General features: G+C 41.1%; 1 protein-coding gene across 1 annotated transcript; it reads left to right on the forward strand.

The window, feature by feature from the left end:
- Nucleotides 1-3,679: 3,679 nt before the first annotated feature.
- kcnj19a (potassium inwardly rectifying channel subfamily J member 19a) lies at nucleotides 3,680-19,430 on the forward strand. Its single transcript, XM_053443471.1, has 3 exons — nucleotides 3,680-4,719; nucleotides 14,930-15,146; nucleotides 18,763-19,430. Exons 1-3 carry the CDS (start codon nucleotides 4,054-4,056, stop codon nucleotides 19,428-19,430), a joined length of 1,551 nt encoding a protein of 516 aa, XP_053299446.1. The 5' UTR covers nucleotides 3,680-4,053.
- The last annotated feature ends 1,061 nt before the right edge of the window (nucleotides 19,431-20,491 follow it).

The raw sequence follows: 20,491 nt of genomic DNA on the forward strand, positions 1-20,491 counted from the left end.
AGTGGACTGATATCTATCAGTGTGTGACATTTTGTTGCAGCTTGATTGAATTTAAGGGGACTGTTGGGGCTTGGCAGAGGTATGTATTCAACTGAGTGCCATTCTAGTTTACATTTTTATATCTTGGTTGATAAATACTTTAACAAAAGGTAATCAGTATAAAAATGACAAGTACAGATTTTTATGTTTTATGCCCTGAGGTTTAACACTGTAAAATTGTTGTTTGTATACTTAGGTTTTTATTAAAGATTAGATTGTATAAAACTATATCATATATATATATATATTGGTATGGTGTAGCTGTACTGATCAGAAAGTAAGTAACTACTTGAAATGGTAAAACTGTGGATCTAAACCTGCGGGGTTTAGAGCCACTGAAAAGGGGAGAGAGAATGACTGGAAGAAAAATATAGTGAAACTAGAATGAATAAGATTCATAGGGGAACAAAAAAGACAAACTTAGTGAAAACCTTTATTTCATTCAAATTCAACTTGTAGCCTCTATCATTGGTAATGATGAAAAAAAACCTGACATGGTTGTTAAACTATTCGCGGCAGAGAGGACATCCTGGAAGTGTGGTGTTACTTCAATGTCATCGTCTCAAACTTATATGCTAATTAAATTTAGATGAGCCCAATGTATGGCTCAACTTTCCATCAGTCCTCACAGTGAGCTGAGTGTTTGGGACATAAAGGTCGTAGACATCATGACTCCTGCTCTACAAGTTGTGTCTTCTGCCGCTGGCTGTGATCTGCCCTAAATGTGGAGGGGATAGATGAGTGAGCGCACACGCACACACACACACACACACACACACACACACACACAGACAGACAGACAGATACACAGACACACGCACGCACGCACGCACACACATACACACACACACACACACACACACACACACACACACATCACATTTATAAGATAGAGGTTCAACTGGAAAAACAGGCTAATATTTAATGTCGGTGTATCACATGACCAAGATGATTATCAGGTCTATAACTCTTCATCAATAATTCAGTCTGTGCAGGGTGTCTTTGTCCCCTCCCCCTCCTCCTGTGAATCAATCCCAGCCTAACTCACCACAAATTGGATATGAGTCGAATGTCTTTCGTCATCTAATAATGGAAGCAAAGAAAACTGTTTACAGCAGAGAGCCAAGGTTCAGTGATTGTCTGTGTTCTGCTGAATCGGATTCCTCTCACTGGGAAAGTCTGATGCTTGCACACAACAGATGGTGATTCTGGCCGTCTACTATCTAATCCTCAGATGTCTGGAGGATCACGTCTGTGTATGAGTTCACTCTATCGAGACACAAGTCTGCTGTGAGCTTCCAAAACCTGTGTGCTAGCATGACATTTCATGTAGATAGACTCAAATTTGCGGGATTAGAATTAGCAGCCCCTTACTAGAGGTCGAGTGTAATAGGTGAAGGCGAATTAAAAAAAGTTAAAGTGAAAGAGACACAAGATGACAATAAAGAGAAATAATGACCACAAAGACATAAAAGATAAAAAGATAAAAACGGCCACAGAGTTGCTATTACACCACAAACAAAGGACAAATACATGCACAAATTCAGAAACACATATAGTGTCAAACAACATCTAAGACCTGCAAAAATTACAGAGAGATGTAAACAGACTCAAAAGGGACACACACTGACTACAAAGACATATCATATAACCATCTAGAGACACACACGGGACCACAGGGACACAAAGAGCAGTATTTAAACACTGAATGAGTGATATTAATAATGTGCAGTTTATTATTGCCTTGAACCAGGTCTTTACATTTGAGTCCTAACACATTTTAATCATTTCCAACAGTTTTTCTAATATCAGTGAGGGTGGATTATACCTCTGTAATACACATTACATTTCAACAGAACTAGAAATTGAAGCCTCCAAATTACATTTAACTTGAATCCAAACCTCTAAAATAAATTTGACAAAAACTAATAGTTATAACCTTTCTGAGGAAAGGATTTACTGAAAGACTGTGATATTAGATTGCATTAGTTTGATCTAAGTGTACCCAATAAACTGGTAACTGATCGCAGGTTATTATTATTAAGTATTGTCAAATCAAAACAAAATAAAATAAAATTTCAAATCACTGTTCGCATCATAGTGCTTAGCAATCCGTACAAGGTGAAACATCCTCTGCCCTTAACCCTTGGCTAGGGTGAGGAAAAAATGAATTTGCATTTTGTTTAGATCTACTACTGACAGTAAGAGCACTGATTCAAAACTCTACGCATCATTTAAGATTGATTGAAGGTCTGACTGGAGTTTATGGACCGATGAGGAAAACACCTTTTTCCTTCACAGAAACATTTCTGCCTGAGCTGACATGTGTATAAATTGATCCAAAGAAACTTGACGACTGAACATCTTCAACATCTGTTAGTTTACAGTTAAAGATTTTCCATTATTTTTTTTCTGTGCAAATTTACAATATAAAGATATAACTGTTGTTGGATTAAACCTCTTCTGGTGTGTGCTTCCTCAACAACAACTAAAAAAGGAAGAACACTTTGGGCAAGATCTAAAATCAATTTTTACATAGTTTATTTATAAAGTGCTCAAAATACCTAAAAAGATTATCTTCGGGAGCGTTTCATCAATAAATGATGAACTGAACTGACTTTAAGATGTCTGCAGACCTCTTTCACAACGGAGACTGCAGGTCACAAGACAAATTGCAAAACGGAACAAGAAGCACTTGAGATGAGATCTGCAGCAAAAAGAAGCCAAGGACGTCTTCATGCTACATCATGACTGAAGCTCAATTAGCTAGTAATAGTCGTACTTACATATAATATAGATCCTGTGTTCTCTATGATTAAATTGAAGGCAAATGGGGATCCAAGGGCGGACTGTCCATTTTACGACTGTCCTCTGGGAGAGTACTAGTGCTGGAAACCCTCCACTGTAGTAGCCATACAATGTCGAAATCAATACAAGGGCTTCACAGGAAAGAGGAGAAGCACAGATTTAATGTCTGACTTAAAATGGACAAAGCCTGGAGACAAGTGAGCAGTAAATTGTATCTATCTAAAGCAACAAGTCCAGAAAATGAAAAGATTTCAGGGAGTTATTTAAGATTCTTATCAGTCGGTTACTGTAAGTTATTTTCCAGTACAGTTAAAGACATTATTACCTCAATTTGAAAGCTTTCAATTTGGCACAGGTTTGAGCAGAAGCAGAGGGAATTGCTGGAGCCGTATCTGCAATTCAATTAGTCAATGTCCCTCATGTGGCCCCGATTAGAGCAGGTATTAGACCAAATATGCACATGGATCGTCCATCCAGTAGATGGCACAGTCTAACTTAACAGCAAAAAGACGCTACTACCTCAGCACTTGAGGATCTCCCAGTCTATGGACTGTTCATCACACCGGAGGATCAGCTAAAGTAGAAAGACAATCGAAGCCCCTTCAGAGAAATGAATTAATACAATAATTGACTAATTAATTAATACATCAGTTAAGCCCCAAGCTGATTGAAATGAAATGCACTGAAGGGTAGCCCACATCATCCATCCCCCTCTTTCTTTCTCTCTCCACACAAGCGCAGTCTTGTGTAACTCTCCCCTCCTCTCTCCCTGCCCCCTTCCCTATACCTCTCCTCACATATCTCCCTCCTCTCACACACACTTACCCCTTCATCCATTACAGTCCACCAGAAGCTGTGAATGGGAGGCAGCTCCTCGTATTTCGCTTCGCTGGTGAGCATCAGGCAGGTCAGACTGAGAGGAGGAAGAGCAGAGCGCACACCTGCAGAGAGCGACTGGCTGGTATCATGTGGAATAACTGGAAGTATAGTGTATGTTTTTAAATAAAAGAATAACACCTGTGATTAAAAGTAGAGACAAAGGTGCACGCGTGCTCTTATTTTTTTAATTCCTTCGATTTTTTTGCGCGTAAAGGTGGCCATGGCGCATTTTACGCACTGCAGGTAACCAGTGTTTTGGGGCTCAAACAAACAGAAAACATGGATTAAAGGGAAAGTAAGTTTTTGCTTTACTTCAGGAGAGCTCAAATGGCGGCACTTCGCAGAAAATTTGGCGAGGACTACCAGGTGGTCAACACGAACCAGGCTCCCACTTTCGCTACCCAGGTCAAGAAGAAACGCCAGCGCTTCGTGGACAAGAACGGCCGCTGCAACGTGCAGCACGGAAACCTCGGCGGGGAGACCAGCAGGTACCTCTCTGACCTCTTCACCACGCTGGTGGACCTGAAGTGGCGATGGAACATGCTCATCTTCATCCTCACGTACACCATCGCCTGGCTGGTCATGGCATCCATGTGGTGGATCATCGCGTACATCAGGGGAGACTTGAACCACGGCCACGACTCGTCCTACACACCCTGCGTGGCCAATGTTTACAACTTCCCCTCAGCTTTTCTGTTTTTTATTGAGACCGAGGCCACCATCGGCTACGGGTACCGGTACATCACTGAGAAGTGCCCGGAGGGCATAATCCTTTTCCTGTTCCAGTCACTGATGGGCTCCATAGTGGACGCTTTTCTCATCGGGTGCATGTTCATTAAAATGTCTCAGCCCAAGAAACGCGCAGAGACGCTCATGTTCAGTCAGGACGCGGTGATTTCTCAGCGAGACGGGAAACTGTGCCTCATGTTCCGTGTGGGGAACCTGCGAAACAGCCACATGGTGTCTGCTCAGATCAGATGCAAACTCATAAAGGTAAGTTCACAAAGAAGGGATCATGATAAAACTAAACCGTATAATGCACAAGTTAACAACATACAGTTAAACCTCACAGTCAATCAAAGGGGCAACAAAACACGCATGGAAATGAACTTGTTATTACTTAATAGCAATCTCGCTGCACTGGTCAGCGTTGTTGAATCTCAGCAGGGGGGGAACTTTCTATTATGGGTTTATGCAAATAGTAGAAGCTTGAGGAAAGTGATTTCCTTTGGCACACTGGCTGCGCTCTTGACAGACAGCTTGCATCTCTGAACAATCTTTACTCCATTTCCCTCCATGGGATAAGCGATGGTTGCACATTGCATATCAATGATTAAAATTAACCTTCTTTTTCATTCAAAGTGCAACATGTAAGCAGGTCCCACACTATGTGCCTTGTTAAACCAAACAGGCTTAAAATAGTATTACCATAATCCCTCAGCTGCAGGATGCAGAGGCTGAGCGGCAGCCAGGTGGATCCCAAACCATGGAGATAAGGGAACAAAGGCAGTGGTGGGTCTTTGTAGCGAGTGGTTTAGTGAGGAGAGTGGACTGTGTGTCCAGCATCAGTTCCCCTTCAGATGGTGACACCTGGACAGATAGGAGCGAGGCGAGAGATGGCACCCAGAGGAAGAAAAGATAGGCTCAGTGAATCAGCGTTGAGAGGGAGCTTCACACACCGACACAGATCACTGAGGGAACAAAAGCACTCCTGCGAGAAAGGTACTCAGGACAACTGTGGGGAAACGCATCATTTTGTCTTAATGGATAATTTGATTGGGCGTCCCTGATTTATAAAATGTGTCATGAAGCCTCACGCGGTTTGAATATGGCTGCAGCAAAACCCAGGACCAAATAATCAGCCTGTCCACTAATGTGGGTTTGGAAGCTCCTCATCAATTGTGCCACGCTGCCACACTCCACTAATGAAGAGCACAGCAGATTTTTTTCATTTTTGTGGAATATGGCTAATGAGCCTCAGACACTGAAAACAAAATGATCACAAATAGCAGCAAGGTTGGCCGACTCTTCCTTTAATGATCCTAGTCCAGCTCCTTTCAGCCACATCGGTGTTCAATGTGCAAAATGGGCCATAAAGAAGACAAACAGCATTGGTGAGGTGTTTGGAGCTTGTTTATGTCTGTGGTCCACACAGCAAAGCGTTGGTCAGCTTAATGATGCGTGCAGGCAGAGGGGGAGAGTCCATAGTCACAAGTGTGGAGGAAGTGAAAAGGCCAATAGGCATTAATACAATCGCACATGTCTACATTTCTCCCAATTAAGTAACCTCTCAGCATCCCGATTAAACTCTCCACCTGCGACACATACTTATGATACCATGAAATGTGGTGTATTGCCACACTCTAACTCAGAGTGTTAAATAGTGTGTAGAAACTGACAGATGTGGTTGTTTTTTATAGCTGTGACAACAAAACTGGAACAGAACTAAACAGGTTTTGTATTAAATTCAAATAAGAAGGCAAGATGCATTGTAAAGGAGACGAGAACAAATAGATAAAGCAATAAATTCTAGTCTGGACTGGAAGAAATACAATCATTATGAATTCCAAGACCTCTCTGCCCACATAATTTTTACAGTCCTTTCTGTGAAATATAATAGATACAGCATCCATTTTTTATTTTTGCTTCAGGCTTTGTGGTCTAACCTTATTTTTTCGCTTCGAAGACTCTCTTTTCAAGACAGAATTTTTTCTACAGCTCTGTCCGAGCGTAGACCACACAAAAAGAAAAAGGGAAAAATAGACTCATCATGCCTGACCAAAAGCTTTGTTTTAGCTTAATGTATAGTCTTCCTTTACATATACATCCCACATTTAAAACGTACTACTAAACTAGATATATTTTAGACTAAATGTTTCCATTGCAGTCCCCGTGTAGAAATGCTGGTGGTGCTGTTGAACTGCAGCCCTCTTCAATCATGCCTCATAAAAGATACTCAGCGACATTATTTCATCCTGTGTGGATACAGTGAGTTTGAAAAAAGGGTTTTGCGATGACTTGTTTTATCTAAAACAGAGTAAATGAACAACTCAAATCCATAGACAGAAATTTTCTTATAAATCAAAACAAATCAGTTTCTCTGACACCAGCGTGTACCTTGAATATTTGTTTCTGGCTATTCTCTGAAGTGTTTATGATTAGAACTGCAAGTTGGCTGCATTTACATTTTTTGGTTTGAATGTGATATAGATCACTGTAAGAAACTGCAAAGTATTGTAAAAAGAAGCTCTGAATGAACAAGTACAGACGGTTTAGTAAGACGTTACAGATCTGCACCTACTTATGGTCTTTATCACATTACCTCCACCAAGGAGGTTGAGTCATCTATTTACTCAGTGACTTGCTTTTCTTATTCAAAAGAGCTGCAGTAGAAAAACACCTTAAATCGTAGTAAGCGTTTCTCTCCTACACATCAATGCACAATTGTATGAAGTTGAACCTTAGCCAACCTCCACGCATTTTGCCCTTAACCGACAGTTGAGTATTTCAATATTTGTGAATGGTGCTTCGATGGTGTTTCTTAATCCACAGTCAGTGGCATCCTCTTGCACCCCAAGCGTTGGTATGTGTCAAAGGGCATTAGCGACGCCTGTTGTCAGACTCCATGTGTTTTGAAAGCATAAGGATTGAAAGCTGTAACCACTTTCAATAGGATTCTCCCGGCACTGGAGGGCAAGAGTGCAAATGGTGCCAGTTGCTACTTATTATGTCAAATTTTATATCCATCATGCCATATTTGCTCGATCAGAACTAATTCAAACACATGTTGACCTAACATCATTTATATAAGGGGATAACAGGGCACGACTTCAGTGTGTCACTCCAAGACAGCATCAGAGGCGTTGCACTCAGTCGTTCACATGAAGAGTGACAGGAGTGGGTGGGTGGGTGGGGTTGTGAGTTGCATTAAGATACAGAAATGGTTGGAGAAATTACTCTTTTTACCTCCAACGAGGCAATGTGTTCACCCTTGTCCATTTGTCGGTTACTTGCACAAAAACTGAAATACTGACAATGTTTTCATGAAACACGGTGAAACCAGGGAAGTGGTATTGGCCAGTGAAGAAGCCATTAAAGTGGAGCAGATCCAGATCAGAGGGCGGATCCAGATTTGTTTTATTTAAATAAATAGATTGCAATTTTTTATATATTGTGTTTTTCATAATTTTCTATTTTTCCCCAGGGAGTAATTCATGAATCTCTATGAAAAAATCTGGCATGTTTAGGGAACTGATATCTATGAGTGTGATGAATTTTCTGCAGCTTGATTGAATTTAATTGGACTATTCGGCCATGGCAATTTAACAGACAAAAATTTTCTAAAGTTACAGTTTAAGTACCACATACATTTTTCTACCTATGTAAAGTACAGATACATGCCGATACATTGTACTTTAGCACAGTAAGTAAGTCAATTAACTTGATTACATCCCACCACTGGGTGTAAGTAGCAGACACACACAAATACTAGTGATCCCAAAAGATGAGAGCTTTATCTTAAGAGGTATGGAGGACAAAGCCTGTTTGACAGCGGGCCACTTGTTGGCACTGCTGTGTTCCGGACAGTATGTCAGTGAACCAGAGCTCTGCTGAACTGTCACGGATGATTGCTGGATAACAGTGGAAAGATTGAAGAGACGGACCGACGGGACCTGTCATCCTGAGTCCCACAGTCCGTGGTTGAAATGCAGCTTTGACGGGCGTCCATGACGGCTTCACAGGGCATCCTGCTGGAACATCCCAGCTGAAAATACGGCTCTGATATTACTTGGAGGGTGGCAGGTGGAAGAAGGCAAGAGAAAGAGAGAGTAAAGAAATTCATCCAAAGTGATGGAAAAGGTTGACAGAGCCAGAGAGATTCTCATTGCTAGAGGGGAGACATAAGAAGTGTTACCCGCAGAGTTCTCCTTGTAATTGAGGGATCTTACATTACATTACATTTCATTTAGCTGACACTTTATCCAAAGCGACTTACAATAAGTGCATTCAAGCCCGAGGGTACAGACCCAGGACGATAAAAATCAAGAAAGTACAATTTCTTCAAAATAAAGCAAAACTACAAAGTGCCATAAGTAAGTGCCATTTAAGTGCTACTAAATTGTTAGTTTCAAAAAGTTGTTAATATTTTTTTTTTTTTATTCAAGGTATAGTCGGAAGGGGTATGTTTTTAGTCTTCGGCGGAAGATGTGTAAACTTTCTGATGTCCGGATGTCGATGGGGAGCTCATTCCACCATTTAGGAGCCAGGACAGCAAACAGTCGTGATTATGATGAGTGTTTAGAAAGTAATCCTCACAGCTGTGTACCTCACCTCAAAGGATTGCAGAATGTGGTATATAGTGGAGCCGAGAAGTAGAATTGATTTCCGTTTCTTTTCTCATAAGAATAGAGATGTAATTATGCTATCAGGTTGTGGGGGTTGGGAGAAAGGCCTTGAAACCCAACGGTTATCGATTAGCAAACCCCGGATAGCCGTGAACCTAAAGGAGAGCTCATGATTCTGTCTTTGTATCCACTTCTTAAATTATTCAGCCTACATGTAGGATGTTTTGCTGTTGGAGGGCTCATGCTGAAAGATGCAAGCGATCACACACATTTTTAACCGTGGTTCCTTTTTTCTTAGTGATGCATCCAAACGAAGGAATGTGTGAGGTGAAGTCTGTAATGTTGATATGGTGGCAGAGAAAGTCAAACAAAAAAATATATATATAACACAAATATCTAGCTACATATTCCAGAAATCTCTGTCTGTCTGCATGTGGAACAAATATCACGAGAGCCGTTCATCTGTTTTAATAGATCTACTTTATGGGCTCCACACTTACTGTGTGGATTTAGGGTCCAAGGAAGTGCAGCGTCAAATATGAGGTGCGATTTAGAAACGTGATACTTACAGTATTAATAACCTTTGAATAAACAGACAACCACTTTTCTGTAGCAGGAGTGGATGGGACTCATCAATGTAAGGGATGTTGATCAGCGTTTATGGCAATGACAACTGATTCTCCTTTGAATAACAGGGGAAGCTCTTTGTGCAGCTGCGGTGGAGCAGCTTCAAGGTTCTGTTGACTGGGTCCTGCAGTCGGTCTTTTCTTCCCACGGCTTAATTACTTATGATCACTCTCATAAAGAAAGTTGCAACCAGCGTTACCACAGTCCAAACAAACAGCCCTTTCCAAACAGGCAGTTTAAGAACAGGCAACGCACTCGTATGAGTCGATTTGGCAGCACACGCACTATAAATACTCGCTAAGCCAAATCCAGGAAATGCACTGCAAAAATACATAACAATGCTGCATAACACCCCCGCTGCCTAAAATCAGACCTGAAGTTCACAAGCACTAAAGAGAAGTATTATTCCTCTTGGATACATCTTCAGGCTCTTTACAACAGTAATATCTGAGTGTTGTTTCAATGTTTTCAACACCCGAGCACAAATCAGAGGCAGCACAGACACAACTTAACACACTTTTGGCCAAGAACATTGTGACACTGCCCACTCCTGCCAAAGTCACTGTGTGTCACATAGATAATTAAAACACGTTCCAAGGGGGGGGAAGATAAAGAAGAGCATCAGCACATTTCAGTATTTCTAAAAACTATTTTATCCTGGTTGCCCAGTACCACCCCGGCATTTTTTATTCTCATTTTGGTTGAGTGTGAGCCTCCATAGGGACCTTAAGAGAATGATTTCATGTCTTGTGATCACAAACAGAAATTGGATTTGAAGGAGGGAAAGGAGCTTAGTATCCATAGAAATGATCTTTATCGTCTGCAGTCCGTAATGAATGATGGTTGTCAGGGTGAGTAGTTGTGCTTTTATTTTGTCGTCTTAGTTCATACCAAACATGAACAATTAACACCAGTTTAAAAAGAAGACTTGGGTCCGATCATAAATACGTGTTTAAGATGTTTAGCTTTACTCAAACCTCACCTTTTACAAACACAGGCCTTTATGCAGCATTAAACACAATCAGGGATCCTGACTGTGATGCACAATGTTGTTGAGCGACCAAAAGGGGGGCAACAACGGATGTTTGTGTGGACAAGCCTTTTTTCTAAATCAACATACAAACAATACTGTGGACACTGTTTTTTCACGTAAACAGAAATCACCCGATTCACTCTAGATAACGTATGAAACTGGGCTGTCCATCTCCTTTGGACAAATTCTTTTCATTCTTGATTCAATTTGAGCATTTTATCCACACACTTGGGGCTGGCCTGTGTGAAATGTTAGACTTGCCCAACCTTTCTGGATTGTACTGAGCAGGCGAACAGTAGCAGAATTGAAAGCTTCAAGATGCGGCCGACTTCGACCTGAATGCATACAAACTCTACCTTCCTTTCATGCTGCTGATTGATGAAAGCCCAGCAGTGAATGGAGTGGTGTTAAGTGAAGATCAGGCCACGTCAGGTCTAATCAATTTGATTCTTCTCTTGTCTTCATCCATGAGCATCATTCACACCACAGAGAGACAGCTTTTGTGTTCATGAAACAAAACCCACGTTGTCCTTTTTACAATAAGCAGTGTAGTGGCCGTTCTAAACCTGCCTGTTTGGAATGGGCTGTTGTTCTGTGGTAATACTGCTTGCTTCAGAACCCTGAAGCTGCATAAAGAGCTGCTCACCTGTTTATTCAAAGTTCAGTGAAGCTTGACCAACTACAAACCCGAACTGGAGATCAGTTGTCGTCGTGAACATACTGTTGTCGTGATTGACAGCCTCACTAAAGTTGATGAGTCCCAACCTCCGCTGCTACACAGCACTGGTCACCTGTTTATCCAAAACGTATAAGTGAAGAAAGTATCATGTGTCCCAATTGCACCAAATTCAACCCTGCGCTTCCTTAGGTTTTTAACAATACACAGGCCAAGTGTGAAGCTGATAAGATGAAAGTTTTTGGAGATATGCAAGCCACATACAGACAGACAGTTGGACAGACAGAGATTTTTATGAATTGATAACTATAGTGGTTAGTATTCAAATGTGATGGGTCTATGTCAACATGCTCATCAAGTCATTCTGCCGTAACATCTCCCCAAAGGAATCATTATAAATGATTGAACACCACCCTGTCTGAATTTTATAGAGCTCTGGGAGACAGATCTGTCTATTTGTTGAACTGGAGACAAACTCGGCTATCGCTGTATCCTTGTGCGAGAGGAAGTGTAGGAGAGTGCCAGCAGTGCCTGTGTAAGAAGCTTGGCCTGTCAATGTCTGCATACAGTCATCCATCTTCTTAATCTTAAGTGACAAAGACAGAAAGTGAAAAGTAGAATTTCCGTAAGCTAGCATGAGATAACCCACATGGAGGAACGCCGCCAAACAGTATTCAGCGGCCTGTAAGCACCCGACAAGTGAACAATGTCCTCCCCGACATGAAAGTCATTCTTCAAGATAAATCCTAAAGAGCATCTCATTGATATTCACAGGAGATAGAAATAGAATGCAATGCTTTCTGGCAATGCAAAAAGTGACTGTTTGCTCATACTTCATTCACAATTTGTGACTCGGAGGGATAAATAGGGTAATGTCAGCAGGAGGTCAGGATGAGCTGTGACTAAAGTAAAGGAGCAACCAGGATGAGACACAGCAGAACCAAAGATGTAGTAAATTAACTGAGAGTCAAATAATTTTCAATGAAAATCATTTGAATTTTTGTTTCCCTTAATTCATCTAAATTATTTAATAAAATAGCCAGTTTAACAGCGAAACGTTTTCCAACAATATCCTGAACCTGAACACAAATCATCCAATCATGACTCATCAGATGTAACCAGGGAAATGCAAGCTTAAATTTTCTCTATATGGATGGGGCTGTAGTTCGAGACACATTTTATTTTGGTGTCTGAAGTGATTCGATTACAATATTGTAATTTATTTAAAACAAAATTTAAACCAGAAACTGCCATTGGAGTAAATAATAATGATAATAATAAACTTTATTTATATAGCACCTTTCAAATCACAATCAGAGGGTGCCATACAAATATATATTTTTAGAATTGAAGGCATCTATAGGAAACAATTGAAAGCAGTTTGAAGACCATAATTCATTACATAAACTAAATCATTATAAAGGATTGAAAAGCTGAAAATGGTTGTGGCTTTGCACCGTTCTTTGATTTGACAGCATTTCTCTATCAATGTCTAAAGTGAAACATGCTTGAATTCTGCATAAAAGCACCTGAACAATATCAAATTGTGGAAAACCAACTGATCTTACATTTGTCCAAATTATGTTGTTATTTATGTTTGTGTCATGCACAGAGAAGTCATCAGGTCATATGGACGAACGTAAGACACCAACAACGATTAAATAAAGTTGTTGTTGTCGGACTTTTCTTTATCATTTGTGACGTACAAATCGTTTCAGCTTCACAAAGCTTCGGATCAATCGCTCAATAAAACCATTCATTCTTCTATTCCGTTATTACCATATTTTGGACTCGAGCCAGCGCAGCTATGACACACACTCTGTTAGGAAAACTCTAAAAGAGAAAATTGTCTTTGTGGGACTAATGTGCTTTTATTTTTTATTTATTTTACAACTACATCCTACGGTGAGATCCAGAAATAGAAGAAGGTTTTGTAAAGAAGGGGGTGGGACAGTGTGTGTGTGAGTGAATCTGTGTGGGAGATCATTACGAAGCTGTGTGGTGCAGGAATAGTGTGTTTGTTTGTGTGAGTGGGTGACTGGTGGCTGACACATCCCAATTATTGGTTGTGGGTGGAAAGAATGAAGAAAAAGGATAAAGGGAAAAAAACTTAGCGTATGCCACCGAAGATTATATGAGAAAATCAACACTGCACTTTTTATTTATTGTTTAAAAACACAAGATAGAGTCTTACCACAAAGTAACTGCTGATCTCAAAGGTGAATAATTGCCTGATATTTAATGTTTTATGCTCTTAAATTACACAGAAATAATATGTTAAGGCTTCCTCTACGTCTGAAAACCTACATTATATACATTACTTACATCAAAACTGTTGAAAAAGCTACATACCTCATTTCTGAGAAGCAGATGTGAGCAGCATGGCTTCAAATTTGAAGGGATGAGCGGAAAAGTGTAAGACAGGCTGTTAAGTAAGGAGAGAGAAAGTATGAACAGATGGATAAGACAGAATAAGACAGAAAAGGTAAAAATACACCCAGGAACCATTGGTGCTGAGCTCACACATCATCAGGGCAATTAAATGCTTCCGCGCCACTTCACACTCTGTGGGCAAGTCCTGTCCAAACACGGCCATCTCATCTGCTAATAGATGAAAACAGATTTGTGCTTTTTTCGTGTGTTTTTTCTTGTTTCTTCTTGTAACCATTGGAGTAATTCAAATTAAAACTGGATCCACCAAGATAATACTCAATTTACATTTTGAAAACAGGACTTATAATGCTATATTGTCTGTATTTTGTGCTGATGAAAATAACAGAGAAAAAGTCATCATCATGATAAATACATCTCGGCACATTTTGAAAAGATATGGTGAAGGTCTTAGCAAACAGTTGCTTATTCACACATCCAGCAGTTACAAAAAAACACCATCATTAATTTGCATATGTGTGTTCAACATTCACTTTCTTTTTGTTCTGTTTTTGTTCTTACTTTTGCATAAAAGAAAAAAACACTTCGGATTTTGTAATGGAAATTTACTTAATAACTTCTTAGTTTATGCTTACAACAGACACTTCCATCTATGGTACAGCTCAACGGGAATTTGATGGTGCACCCACTGTCTAGCATGTGAGCCCGTTGTCTATTCATGTCTTGCAGAAGTTGATCCTGATATCACCTTATCATGTGACCTTTTGCTCTACTTTGGATTAACTGTGTTTGTCCTTTGTTTAAAGACACAACACCCGAACCTCACATGATACCAGTTCCTCTCCAACACATTTAGGATGGAGCCTATCAGTCACACCCTATCAGACGATAAGTTCCAGACGCAGAACTGTACATTCACACACCCCCAACTGCGTGTTTTGGGGTCAGGAGGTAACCCACACAGAGACACTTAAATATGAGCACAGACATTTCACATTTCATCACACTTGCGGCCTCCACCTTGCCTCTGTTATCCTTTCTGCAGAAAGCTTTTTTACAAATCACTGTGCATGTAATCCTCTTTTCTCTCTGTCCATTCCTTCTTCTCTCTATTTCCTGGCTGTCTTTCAGTCTCGTCAGACACCCGAGGGCGAGTTCCTGCCTCTGGACCAGTGCGAGTTGGACGTCGGTTTTGGGACGGGTGCAGACCAGCTCTTCCTGGTGTCCCCTCTCACCATCTGCCACGAAATCAATCCCAAGAGCCCCTTCTTCGACCTGTCCCAGCGCTCCCTCATGAATGAAGAGTTTGAGATTGTCGTTATCCTCGAGGGCATCGTTGAAACCACTGGTGAGGAATCTGTACCCCACCACTTCTTTCAGCTCTTTGTATCCTGTACCCACTCCTAATCTAAATGTAATTTCCTATGTCGATATCAACCAACATAACATTCCTATCTAATAGATACTAATTATCTAGACTATGAGGTCTCATTTCCCCGCCTTCCAAGTTTTGTATGGTGGGAAAATGCAGGAAAAAAAGTGGGAATAAGACCAACACATTAGAAGGACGCCCTGATTGAATTATGAGGGATATTTTATTACGCCAGAATCGGATTATGCCCACTCTATGCATAACAAAATCCTGTGGTCATAGATGCATGTGTCAGTTTGATAGATGAGATAGGAGGTTAGTCGAAGTTCCACTCCATTTTTCAGACAGCTGAGAGCAGAGGTGAGACGGAGCCTGTGAGACATTGGTCCTCACCCACCACTGTAAACTACATGCAGCCTTGCTTGAGTACTCTCAGCATCAACGCTGTTCTCTCTCTCTGTTGCATATTTAACAGCATGATTTCCCCCCTAAGTCCAACACAAGCGAATCATACTCCCTCTTTTCTTTTCAGCCCTGCTTCCATAATAACCCTCACTTTGCTACTGCTGTAGAAGGAACCACAGATCTGAACAGGCTTAGAGCAACGGGGGGCGGGGGGTCAGCAGGGAGGCGTAGAGGCGGACAGGCAACACGGTCTGTGCTCTGTTGATAATACCATTAAATCAGGGTGCAGACAGTAGTTTACAGTCTCAGCACTGTAGCACTCAGGGCGGAGAGCTAGAGGAGGGAAGCTCCGGCAGTGTCACCTTCAATAGGCCACGATATCCCATCATCCTCACACTCACACACATCCCATTAACGTGAACTCATGAACAAATATCCCCTCACATCCATCTGCTGCTGAGACAGCTGTGCAGCTTGTTCATTGTCTCCCCAACTCATTCCCATTATGGTTCGAGCAGAGTTGACATATTAGCACTCAGCCACTCTGTTACTTGTCAGTTTTAGTTCACTTCTTAGAGGCAGAATTGGTTCCATTTTTCCACATAAGAGCATGATCGACCTGAAATGTGTTGGAGACCGTGGGAGGGATTAAGCACCAATAGTGAATGCTCTAGTGGAGAAGTTAGTCTCTAATAAGCTATACATTTTTCAGTTTTATTGTTGAAACTTTTGACTTAATATGACAAACTTAGGTTAACAGATATATATAAATATTGAAATTGGTGATCAATTCAAAACTCACATCAAATCAATCCTCTCGTCAAAATTCAGGATGTCTTGATCTGGTTTTTCTTCATTAAGAGATCAAAGGTGCTCATCTGATCCATAATGGACCCATGCAAAACTGCAGGACTCATCATTCATAGACTAATTATAAAACCAGATTCAAATGGGTACCAGGATGGACGGTCACAATTATCCAAAACAGAACAGAGGAAAAATTATATTTTGTCCTGTTGTGATTGAGACACACCATTTGTTCAGAACTAATTCTGTTCAGCTCAGTTTAAGGCGTGTTGATGCACAGAACCTGCCCCTGAATCGTGATTCCTAAGAACCAAGAGAACAGTGAAGACCAAGTTCAACACTTTGTAATACCAATGGGTAGTAAGCATGTCTGGATTTTAGTCCCTTTACTCTTTTGCTTTATACTTTCACTTATATGCCGACGACACACACCTCTATGTATGTGATATTATTTAGATTCTTACTAAGTAACAATGCTCAGATTTAAATAGAGTCACGCAGAAGGCAGCACACCATAATAAGCTCTATAGTCATTGCCAGTAAAGGCTACCGCCAGGAATTTTGCATAAAGTCTTCTTCAGTGACACCCTGCTCGATGTCTGCCAAGTGTTTTGCATAGCTGGGCTGAGGGCTTTTCTTCTTATGCACGATCCACTCAACATTAAGCACAGGGCTGAATATGCCTATGATTCGTGAATGATGAAACAAAACTGGTTTGCATGTCAGGCTCTGAACCTACTAGCTTCAAATACTTGTGTATTTACAGTTAACAGAAATACAGTCATTCTGCTGGTGGCTACATAAGAAGACAACTGGAAAATTATGCCAGACTCACTCTTGTAATTTAAGTTTCCGGGCTAATTAAGAAATACTCTGACCTTTGTTTGGATGTGGACTGTTGAAGGTTTTCTGTGGATGAAGATGACTCGTGAGCCTGGAATAGCATCAGGCTGTGACATAACACTGCACATACCATCCCTCAGAGGAACAGGATCAGGCTTTTACTCTACAGTGTTTAGTGAGCAGTGTTTAACAGAAAAGCTCAGGTTGAAGCAAAGCCACTGGATCAGACAGAAAAAATGGACTAAGTGCTTATTGATTCGCAAAAGACCTCCAAGCAAGCATCCGAATGTCAAGAAAAATTTTTTTCCGAGGGCTGAGGTCAAATTAAAAAGTGTGTCTTGGATACTTGGAGGCTGTTTTAATCCTGTTGATGGCAGACACACACGGTGTCAGCATAAAGGATGACTAATATGCACACCAACAAATAACTGCTGAAAGACATCAGGAAATCAATGGATAATTGATTTGAAGCCCGTACAATTTACAATCAACCCCACATGTCACAATAAATACACGTAAAGACAAGTCCGATGGTTTCTGCCATCGATATGTTGATGTGACAATGGTGCTTGACAACTGCTAATTCTGTTGATCGGATTGCACAATTATCACAGCCATCACAAGACGCGCTGATGACAAGAATCACTCGCCTTTCACTTATAATAACAGCACAAAATGTGTGAATCACTCACCAGTTCATGGGAACTGGAATAGCACTGCTACAAGCCTTCACTGAATGTAGTAGCGTTATGTAAAGATTATTAATATATTAGGTAAAGATGTCCTTTACTCATGCCACCATCTGAGTTTTTCTGTTTATATTGGAGGCGACACGCTTAGAATATGGAAAAACATTAAGTATGATAAAGTTATAAAGTAATATAGATCCAGGCAATTTAATCCCAGAAGGGTCATCGGATTCAACATGGAACCCATTCATGTATGTAATGATAATGAATAATGAATAAATTAATTAGTAGCCATAATCAGACATCAACATGCCAGTGCACATATCAACAACAACAACCAATAATTTTAAGCATTTATAAGCCTGATAGCAGAGGGAATTAAGGAATCAAAGCAGCAATTTTTTTGTACGAGTAGCTACATAGAGAAAACTCCCTCGAGAGAACATGATTCATTGGCTTATGATTCCTTTTGCTTTCTTGGTCGCTCGATTCTTCCAGAAGGAGCACAGGTCTTTTTGCTGGACTCCAATGATCTTGGAGCAGAACCTAAGCAGCTTTTATCCTTCCTTTAGATTTGACACTGCACTGCCTGTAACAGCTTTTTAGTCTTTGTGAATTATGGCCTGTGAATTCACTTTAAAAAAAGTATTTACATCTCCAGTAAGTGACAAAATTGAACAATAGGAAGAGGCATGAGGCAGCATTTCCCAAAGAAAGTGCGGAGCACAAAGAGAGACGATGGGAGGGAACGGTGTCCTTTCACATATCTTCTTATCTTCTGTTTTGTTGAAGCTTGACCTTCATTTAATGACAGTTATAAAATGTACTACCCTGTTCATCTCTTGTAGGTATGACATGCCAGGCACGGACGTCTTATACTGAGGATGAGGTTTTATGGGGTCATCGCTTCCTGCCGGTGATGTCCCTCGAGGAGGGTTTCTTCCGGGTAGACTACTCTCAGTTCCACAACACGTTTGAGGTGCCGACACCAGCGTACAGCGTCAAGGAACACGAAGAGAAGAATTCACTGCCCTCGCCTCTATCTACTCCCATCCATGCACTCAACGAGAGCCACGGCACCCGGCGTGACCGGGTGTTTTCTGTGGATTACATCAACACTTTAGACGAAAGGGGCCGTCATTCAGGGGCCGGGGGTCGACTGCCAAGCAAGCTGCAGAGGATGAGCTCTTCTGGGAAGGAGGACCTGCAGAGGAAGGTGCTTCTGCTCAGCTCCCAGCACTCTGAGAAGGCCTGCAGCACGGGAGACTTGCCCCTGAAGCTGCAGCGCCTCAGCTCCACCTCCCCGGTACCTGAGGCAGAGAATCGGCTGCAACTCAAGTCCCTCAAGGTAGGCTTCGAACCCATGACCAAGTCTACTGGAGACCTGTACCAGCACAGCCTTCAACCTTCACCGTCCCCTGCTCCGGTCCTCATGCAAAGCCCGTTGCTCTCGGCTGGAGGGAGGGCGGAGGACAACTTGCCACCAAAGCTGCGGAGGATGAATGCCGACCGCTGAAATCCACAACAGACTCCCTTTGACCTCCGACTGCTGACACACAGGAGGAGACAGATCCAGAGATGAACTTTAACATTGATAAGAAAAAACAAATGGTTTACTGATTCATTGATTCGTTTTTTCTTGAGACGTAACCTTTACTGGAATAACTGTGATTTCTGTATTTCATAGCAGTGGGATTCATGCAGCAGTTGTTACACACAAAACAACAAGAAAACACAAACCTCATTCTGCCAGAATTGTGCATGTATACACTAAATCCATTGTTTAATGCGCCACTACACTATATAGGCAATCTTAGTTTTATCTAAACATAAATTATATTAAGATGATAATAAATGATGTTTGATCATCAGCCTCCTTTGTGTCTTAATTGTTGTCACACACACTCCAAAATAATCAATGTTTGGTTTATGAACGCATTGTAATGGTTTGTGCAACAGTTTTGCCAGATGTCAATAAGTAACATAAAAGTGCAACAAAATGCAGTTTTAATAGGCAGCTCTTAATGCACTAAATTTGCCCTCTTGGCAAGCGACACTTAATGCAGAAACAATCCCATAATTCCTCAGTGCATATAAAAGAGAGGGGGGGGGGGGGGGGGGTAATGAGCTGCTGCTGAGAGAGAAAATGTGAAGGGTGTTTACTGGAGAAAGGCGGCTGATTAGAGTCAAAGCTTTCGCTCCAGACAGAGTAATGTGCTCACTGAGATATCATGTCTCACTAACACATCCATTCAATGTATTATGTGGTCATTTCTCAAATGCATATTTGCATATCCATAACACATGGATACTTTTCTCAGTTTTACTCTTTTAAACTATTGGTCAGATTCTGTATCTACCATAGACTGTATAAAAGGATCTCCATCACCACCTGGTTGCAGCATACTGCCCATGGAGGAGGCAGGGTTTATGACTCATAAGTCATAAACCCTGCCTCCTCCATGGGATATGGACCAATCTTCAAATTCAATTTATATGCTATTTCTGTCTTTTTATGTAGTTCTTATCACACTGATGTTTAAGTGTTTGCCTTTTCCTTAAGATTGGTTTTATTAT

The sequence above is a fragment of the Pleuronectes platessa genome, chromosome 16 (genome assembly GCF_947347685.1).
Source record: "Pleuronectes platessa chromosome 16, fPlePla1.1, whole genome shotgun sequence".
Classification (NCBI taxonomy): domain Eukaryota; kingdom Metazoa; phylum Chordata; class Actinopteri; order Pleuronectiformes; family Pleuronectidae; genus Pleuronectes; species Pleuronectes platessa.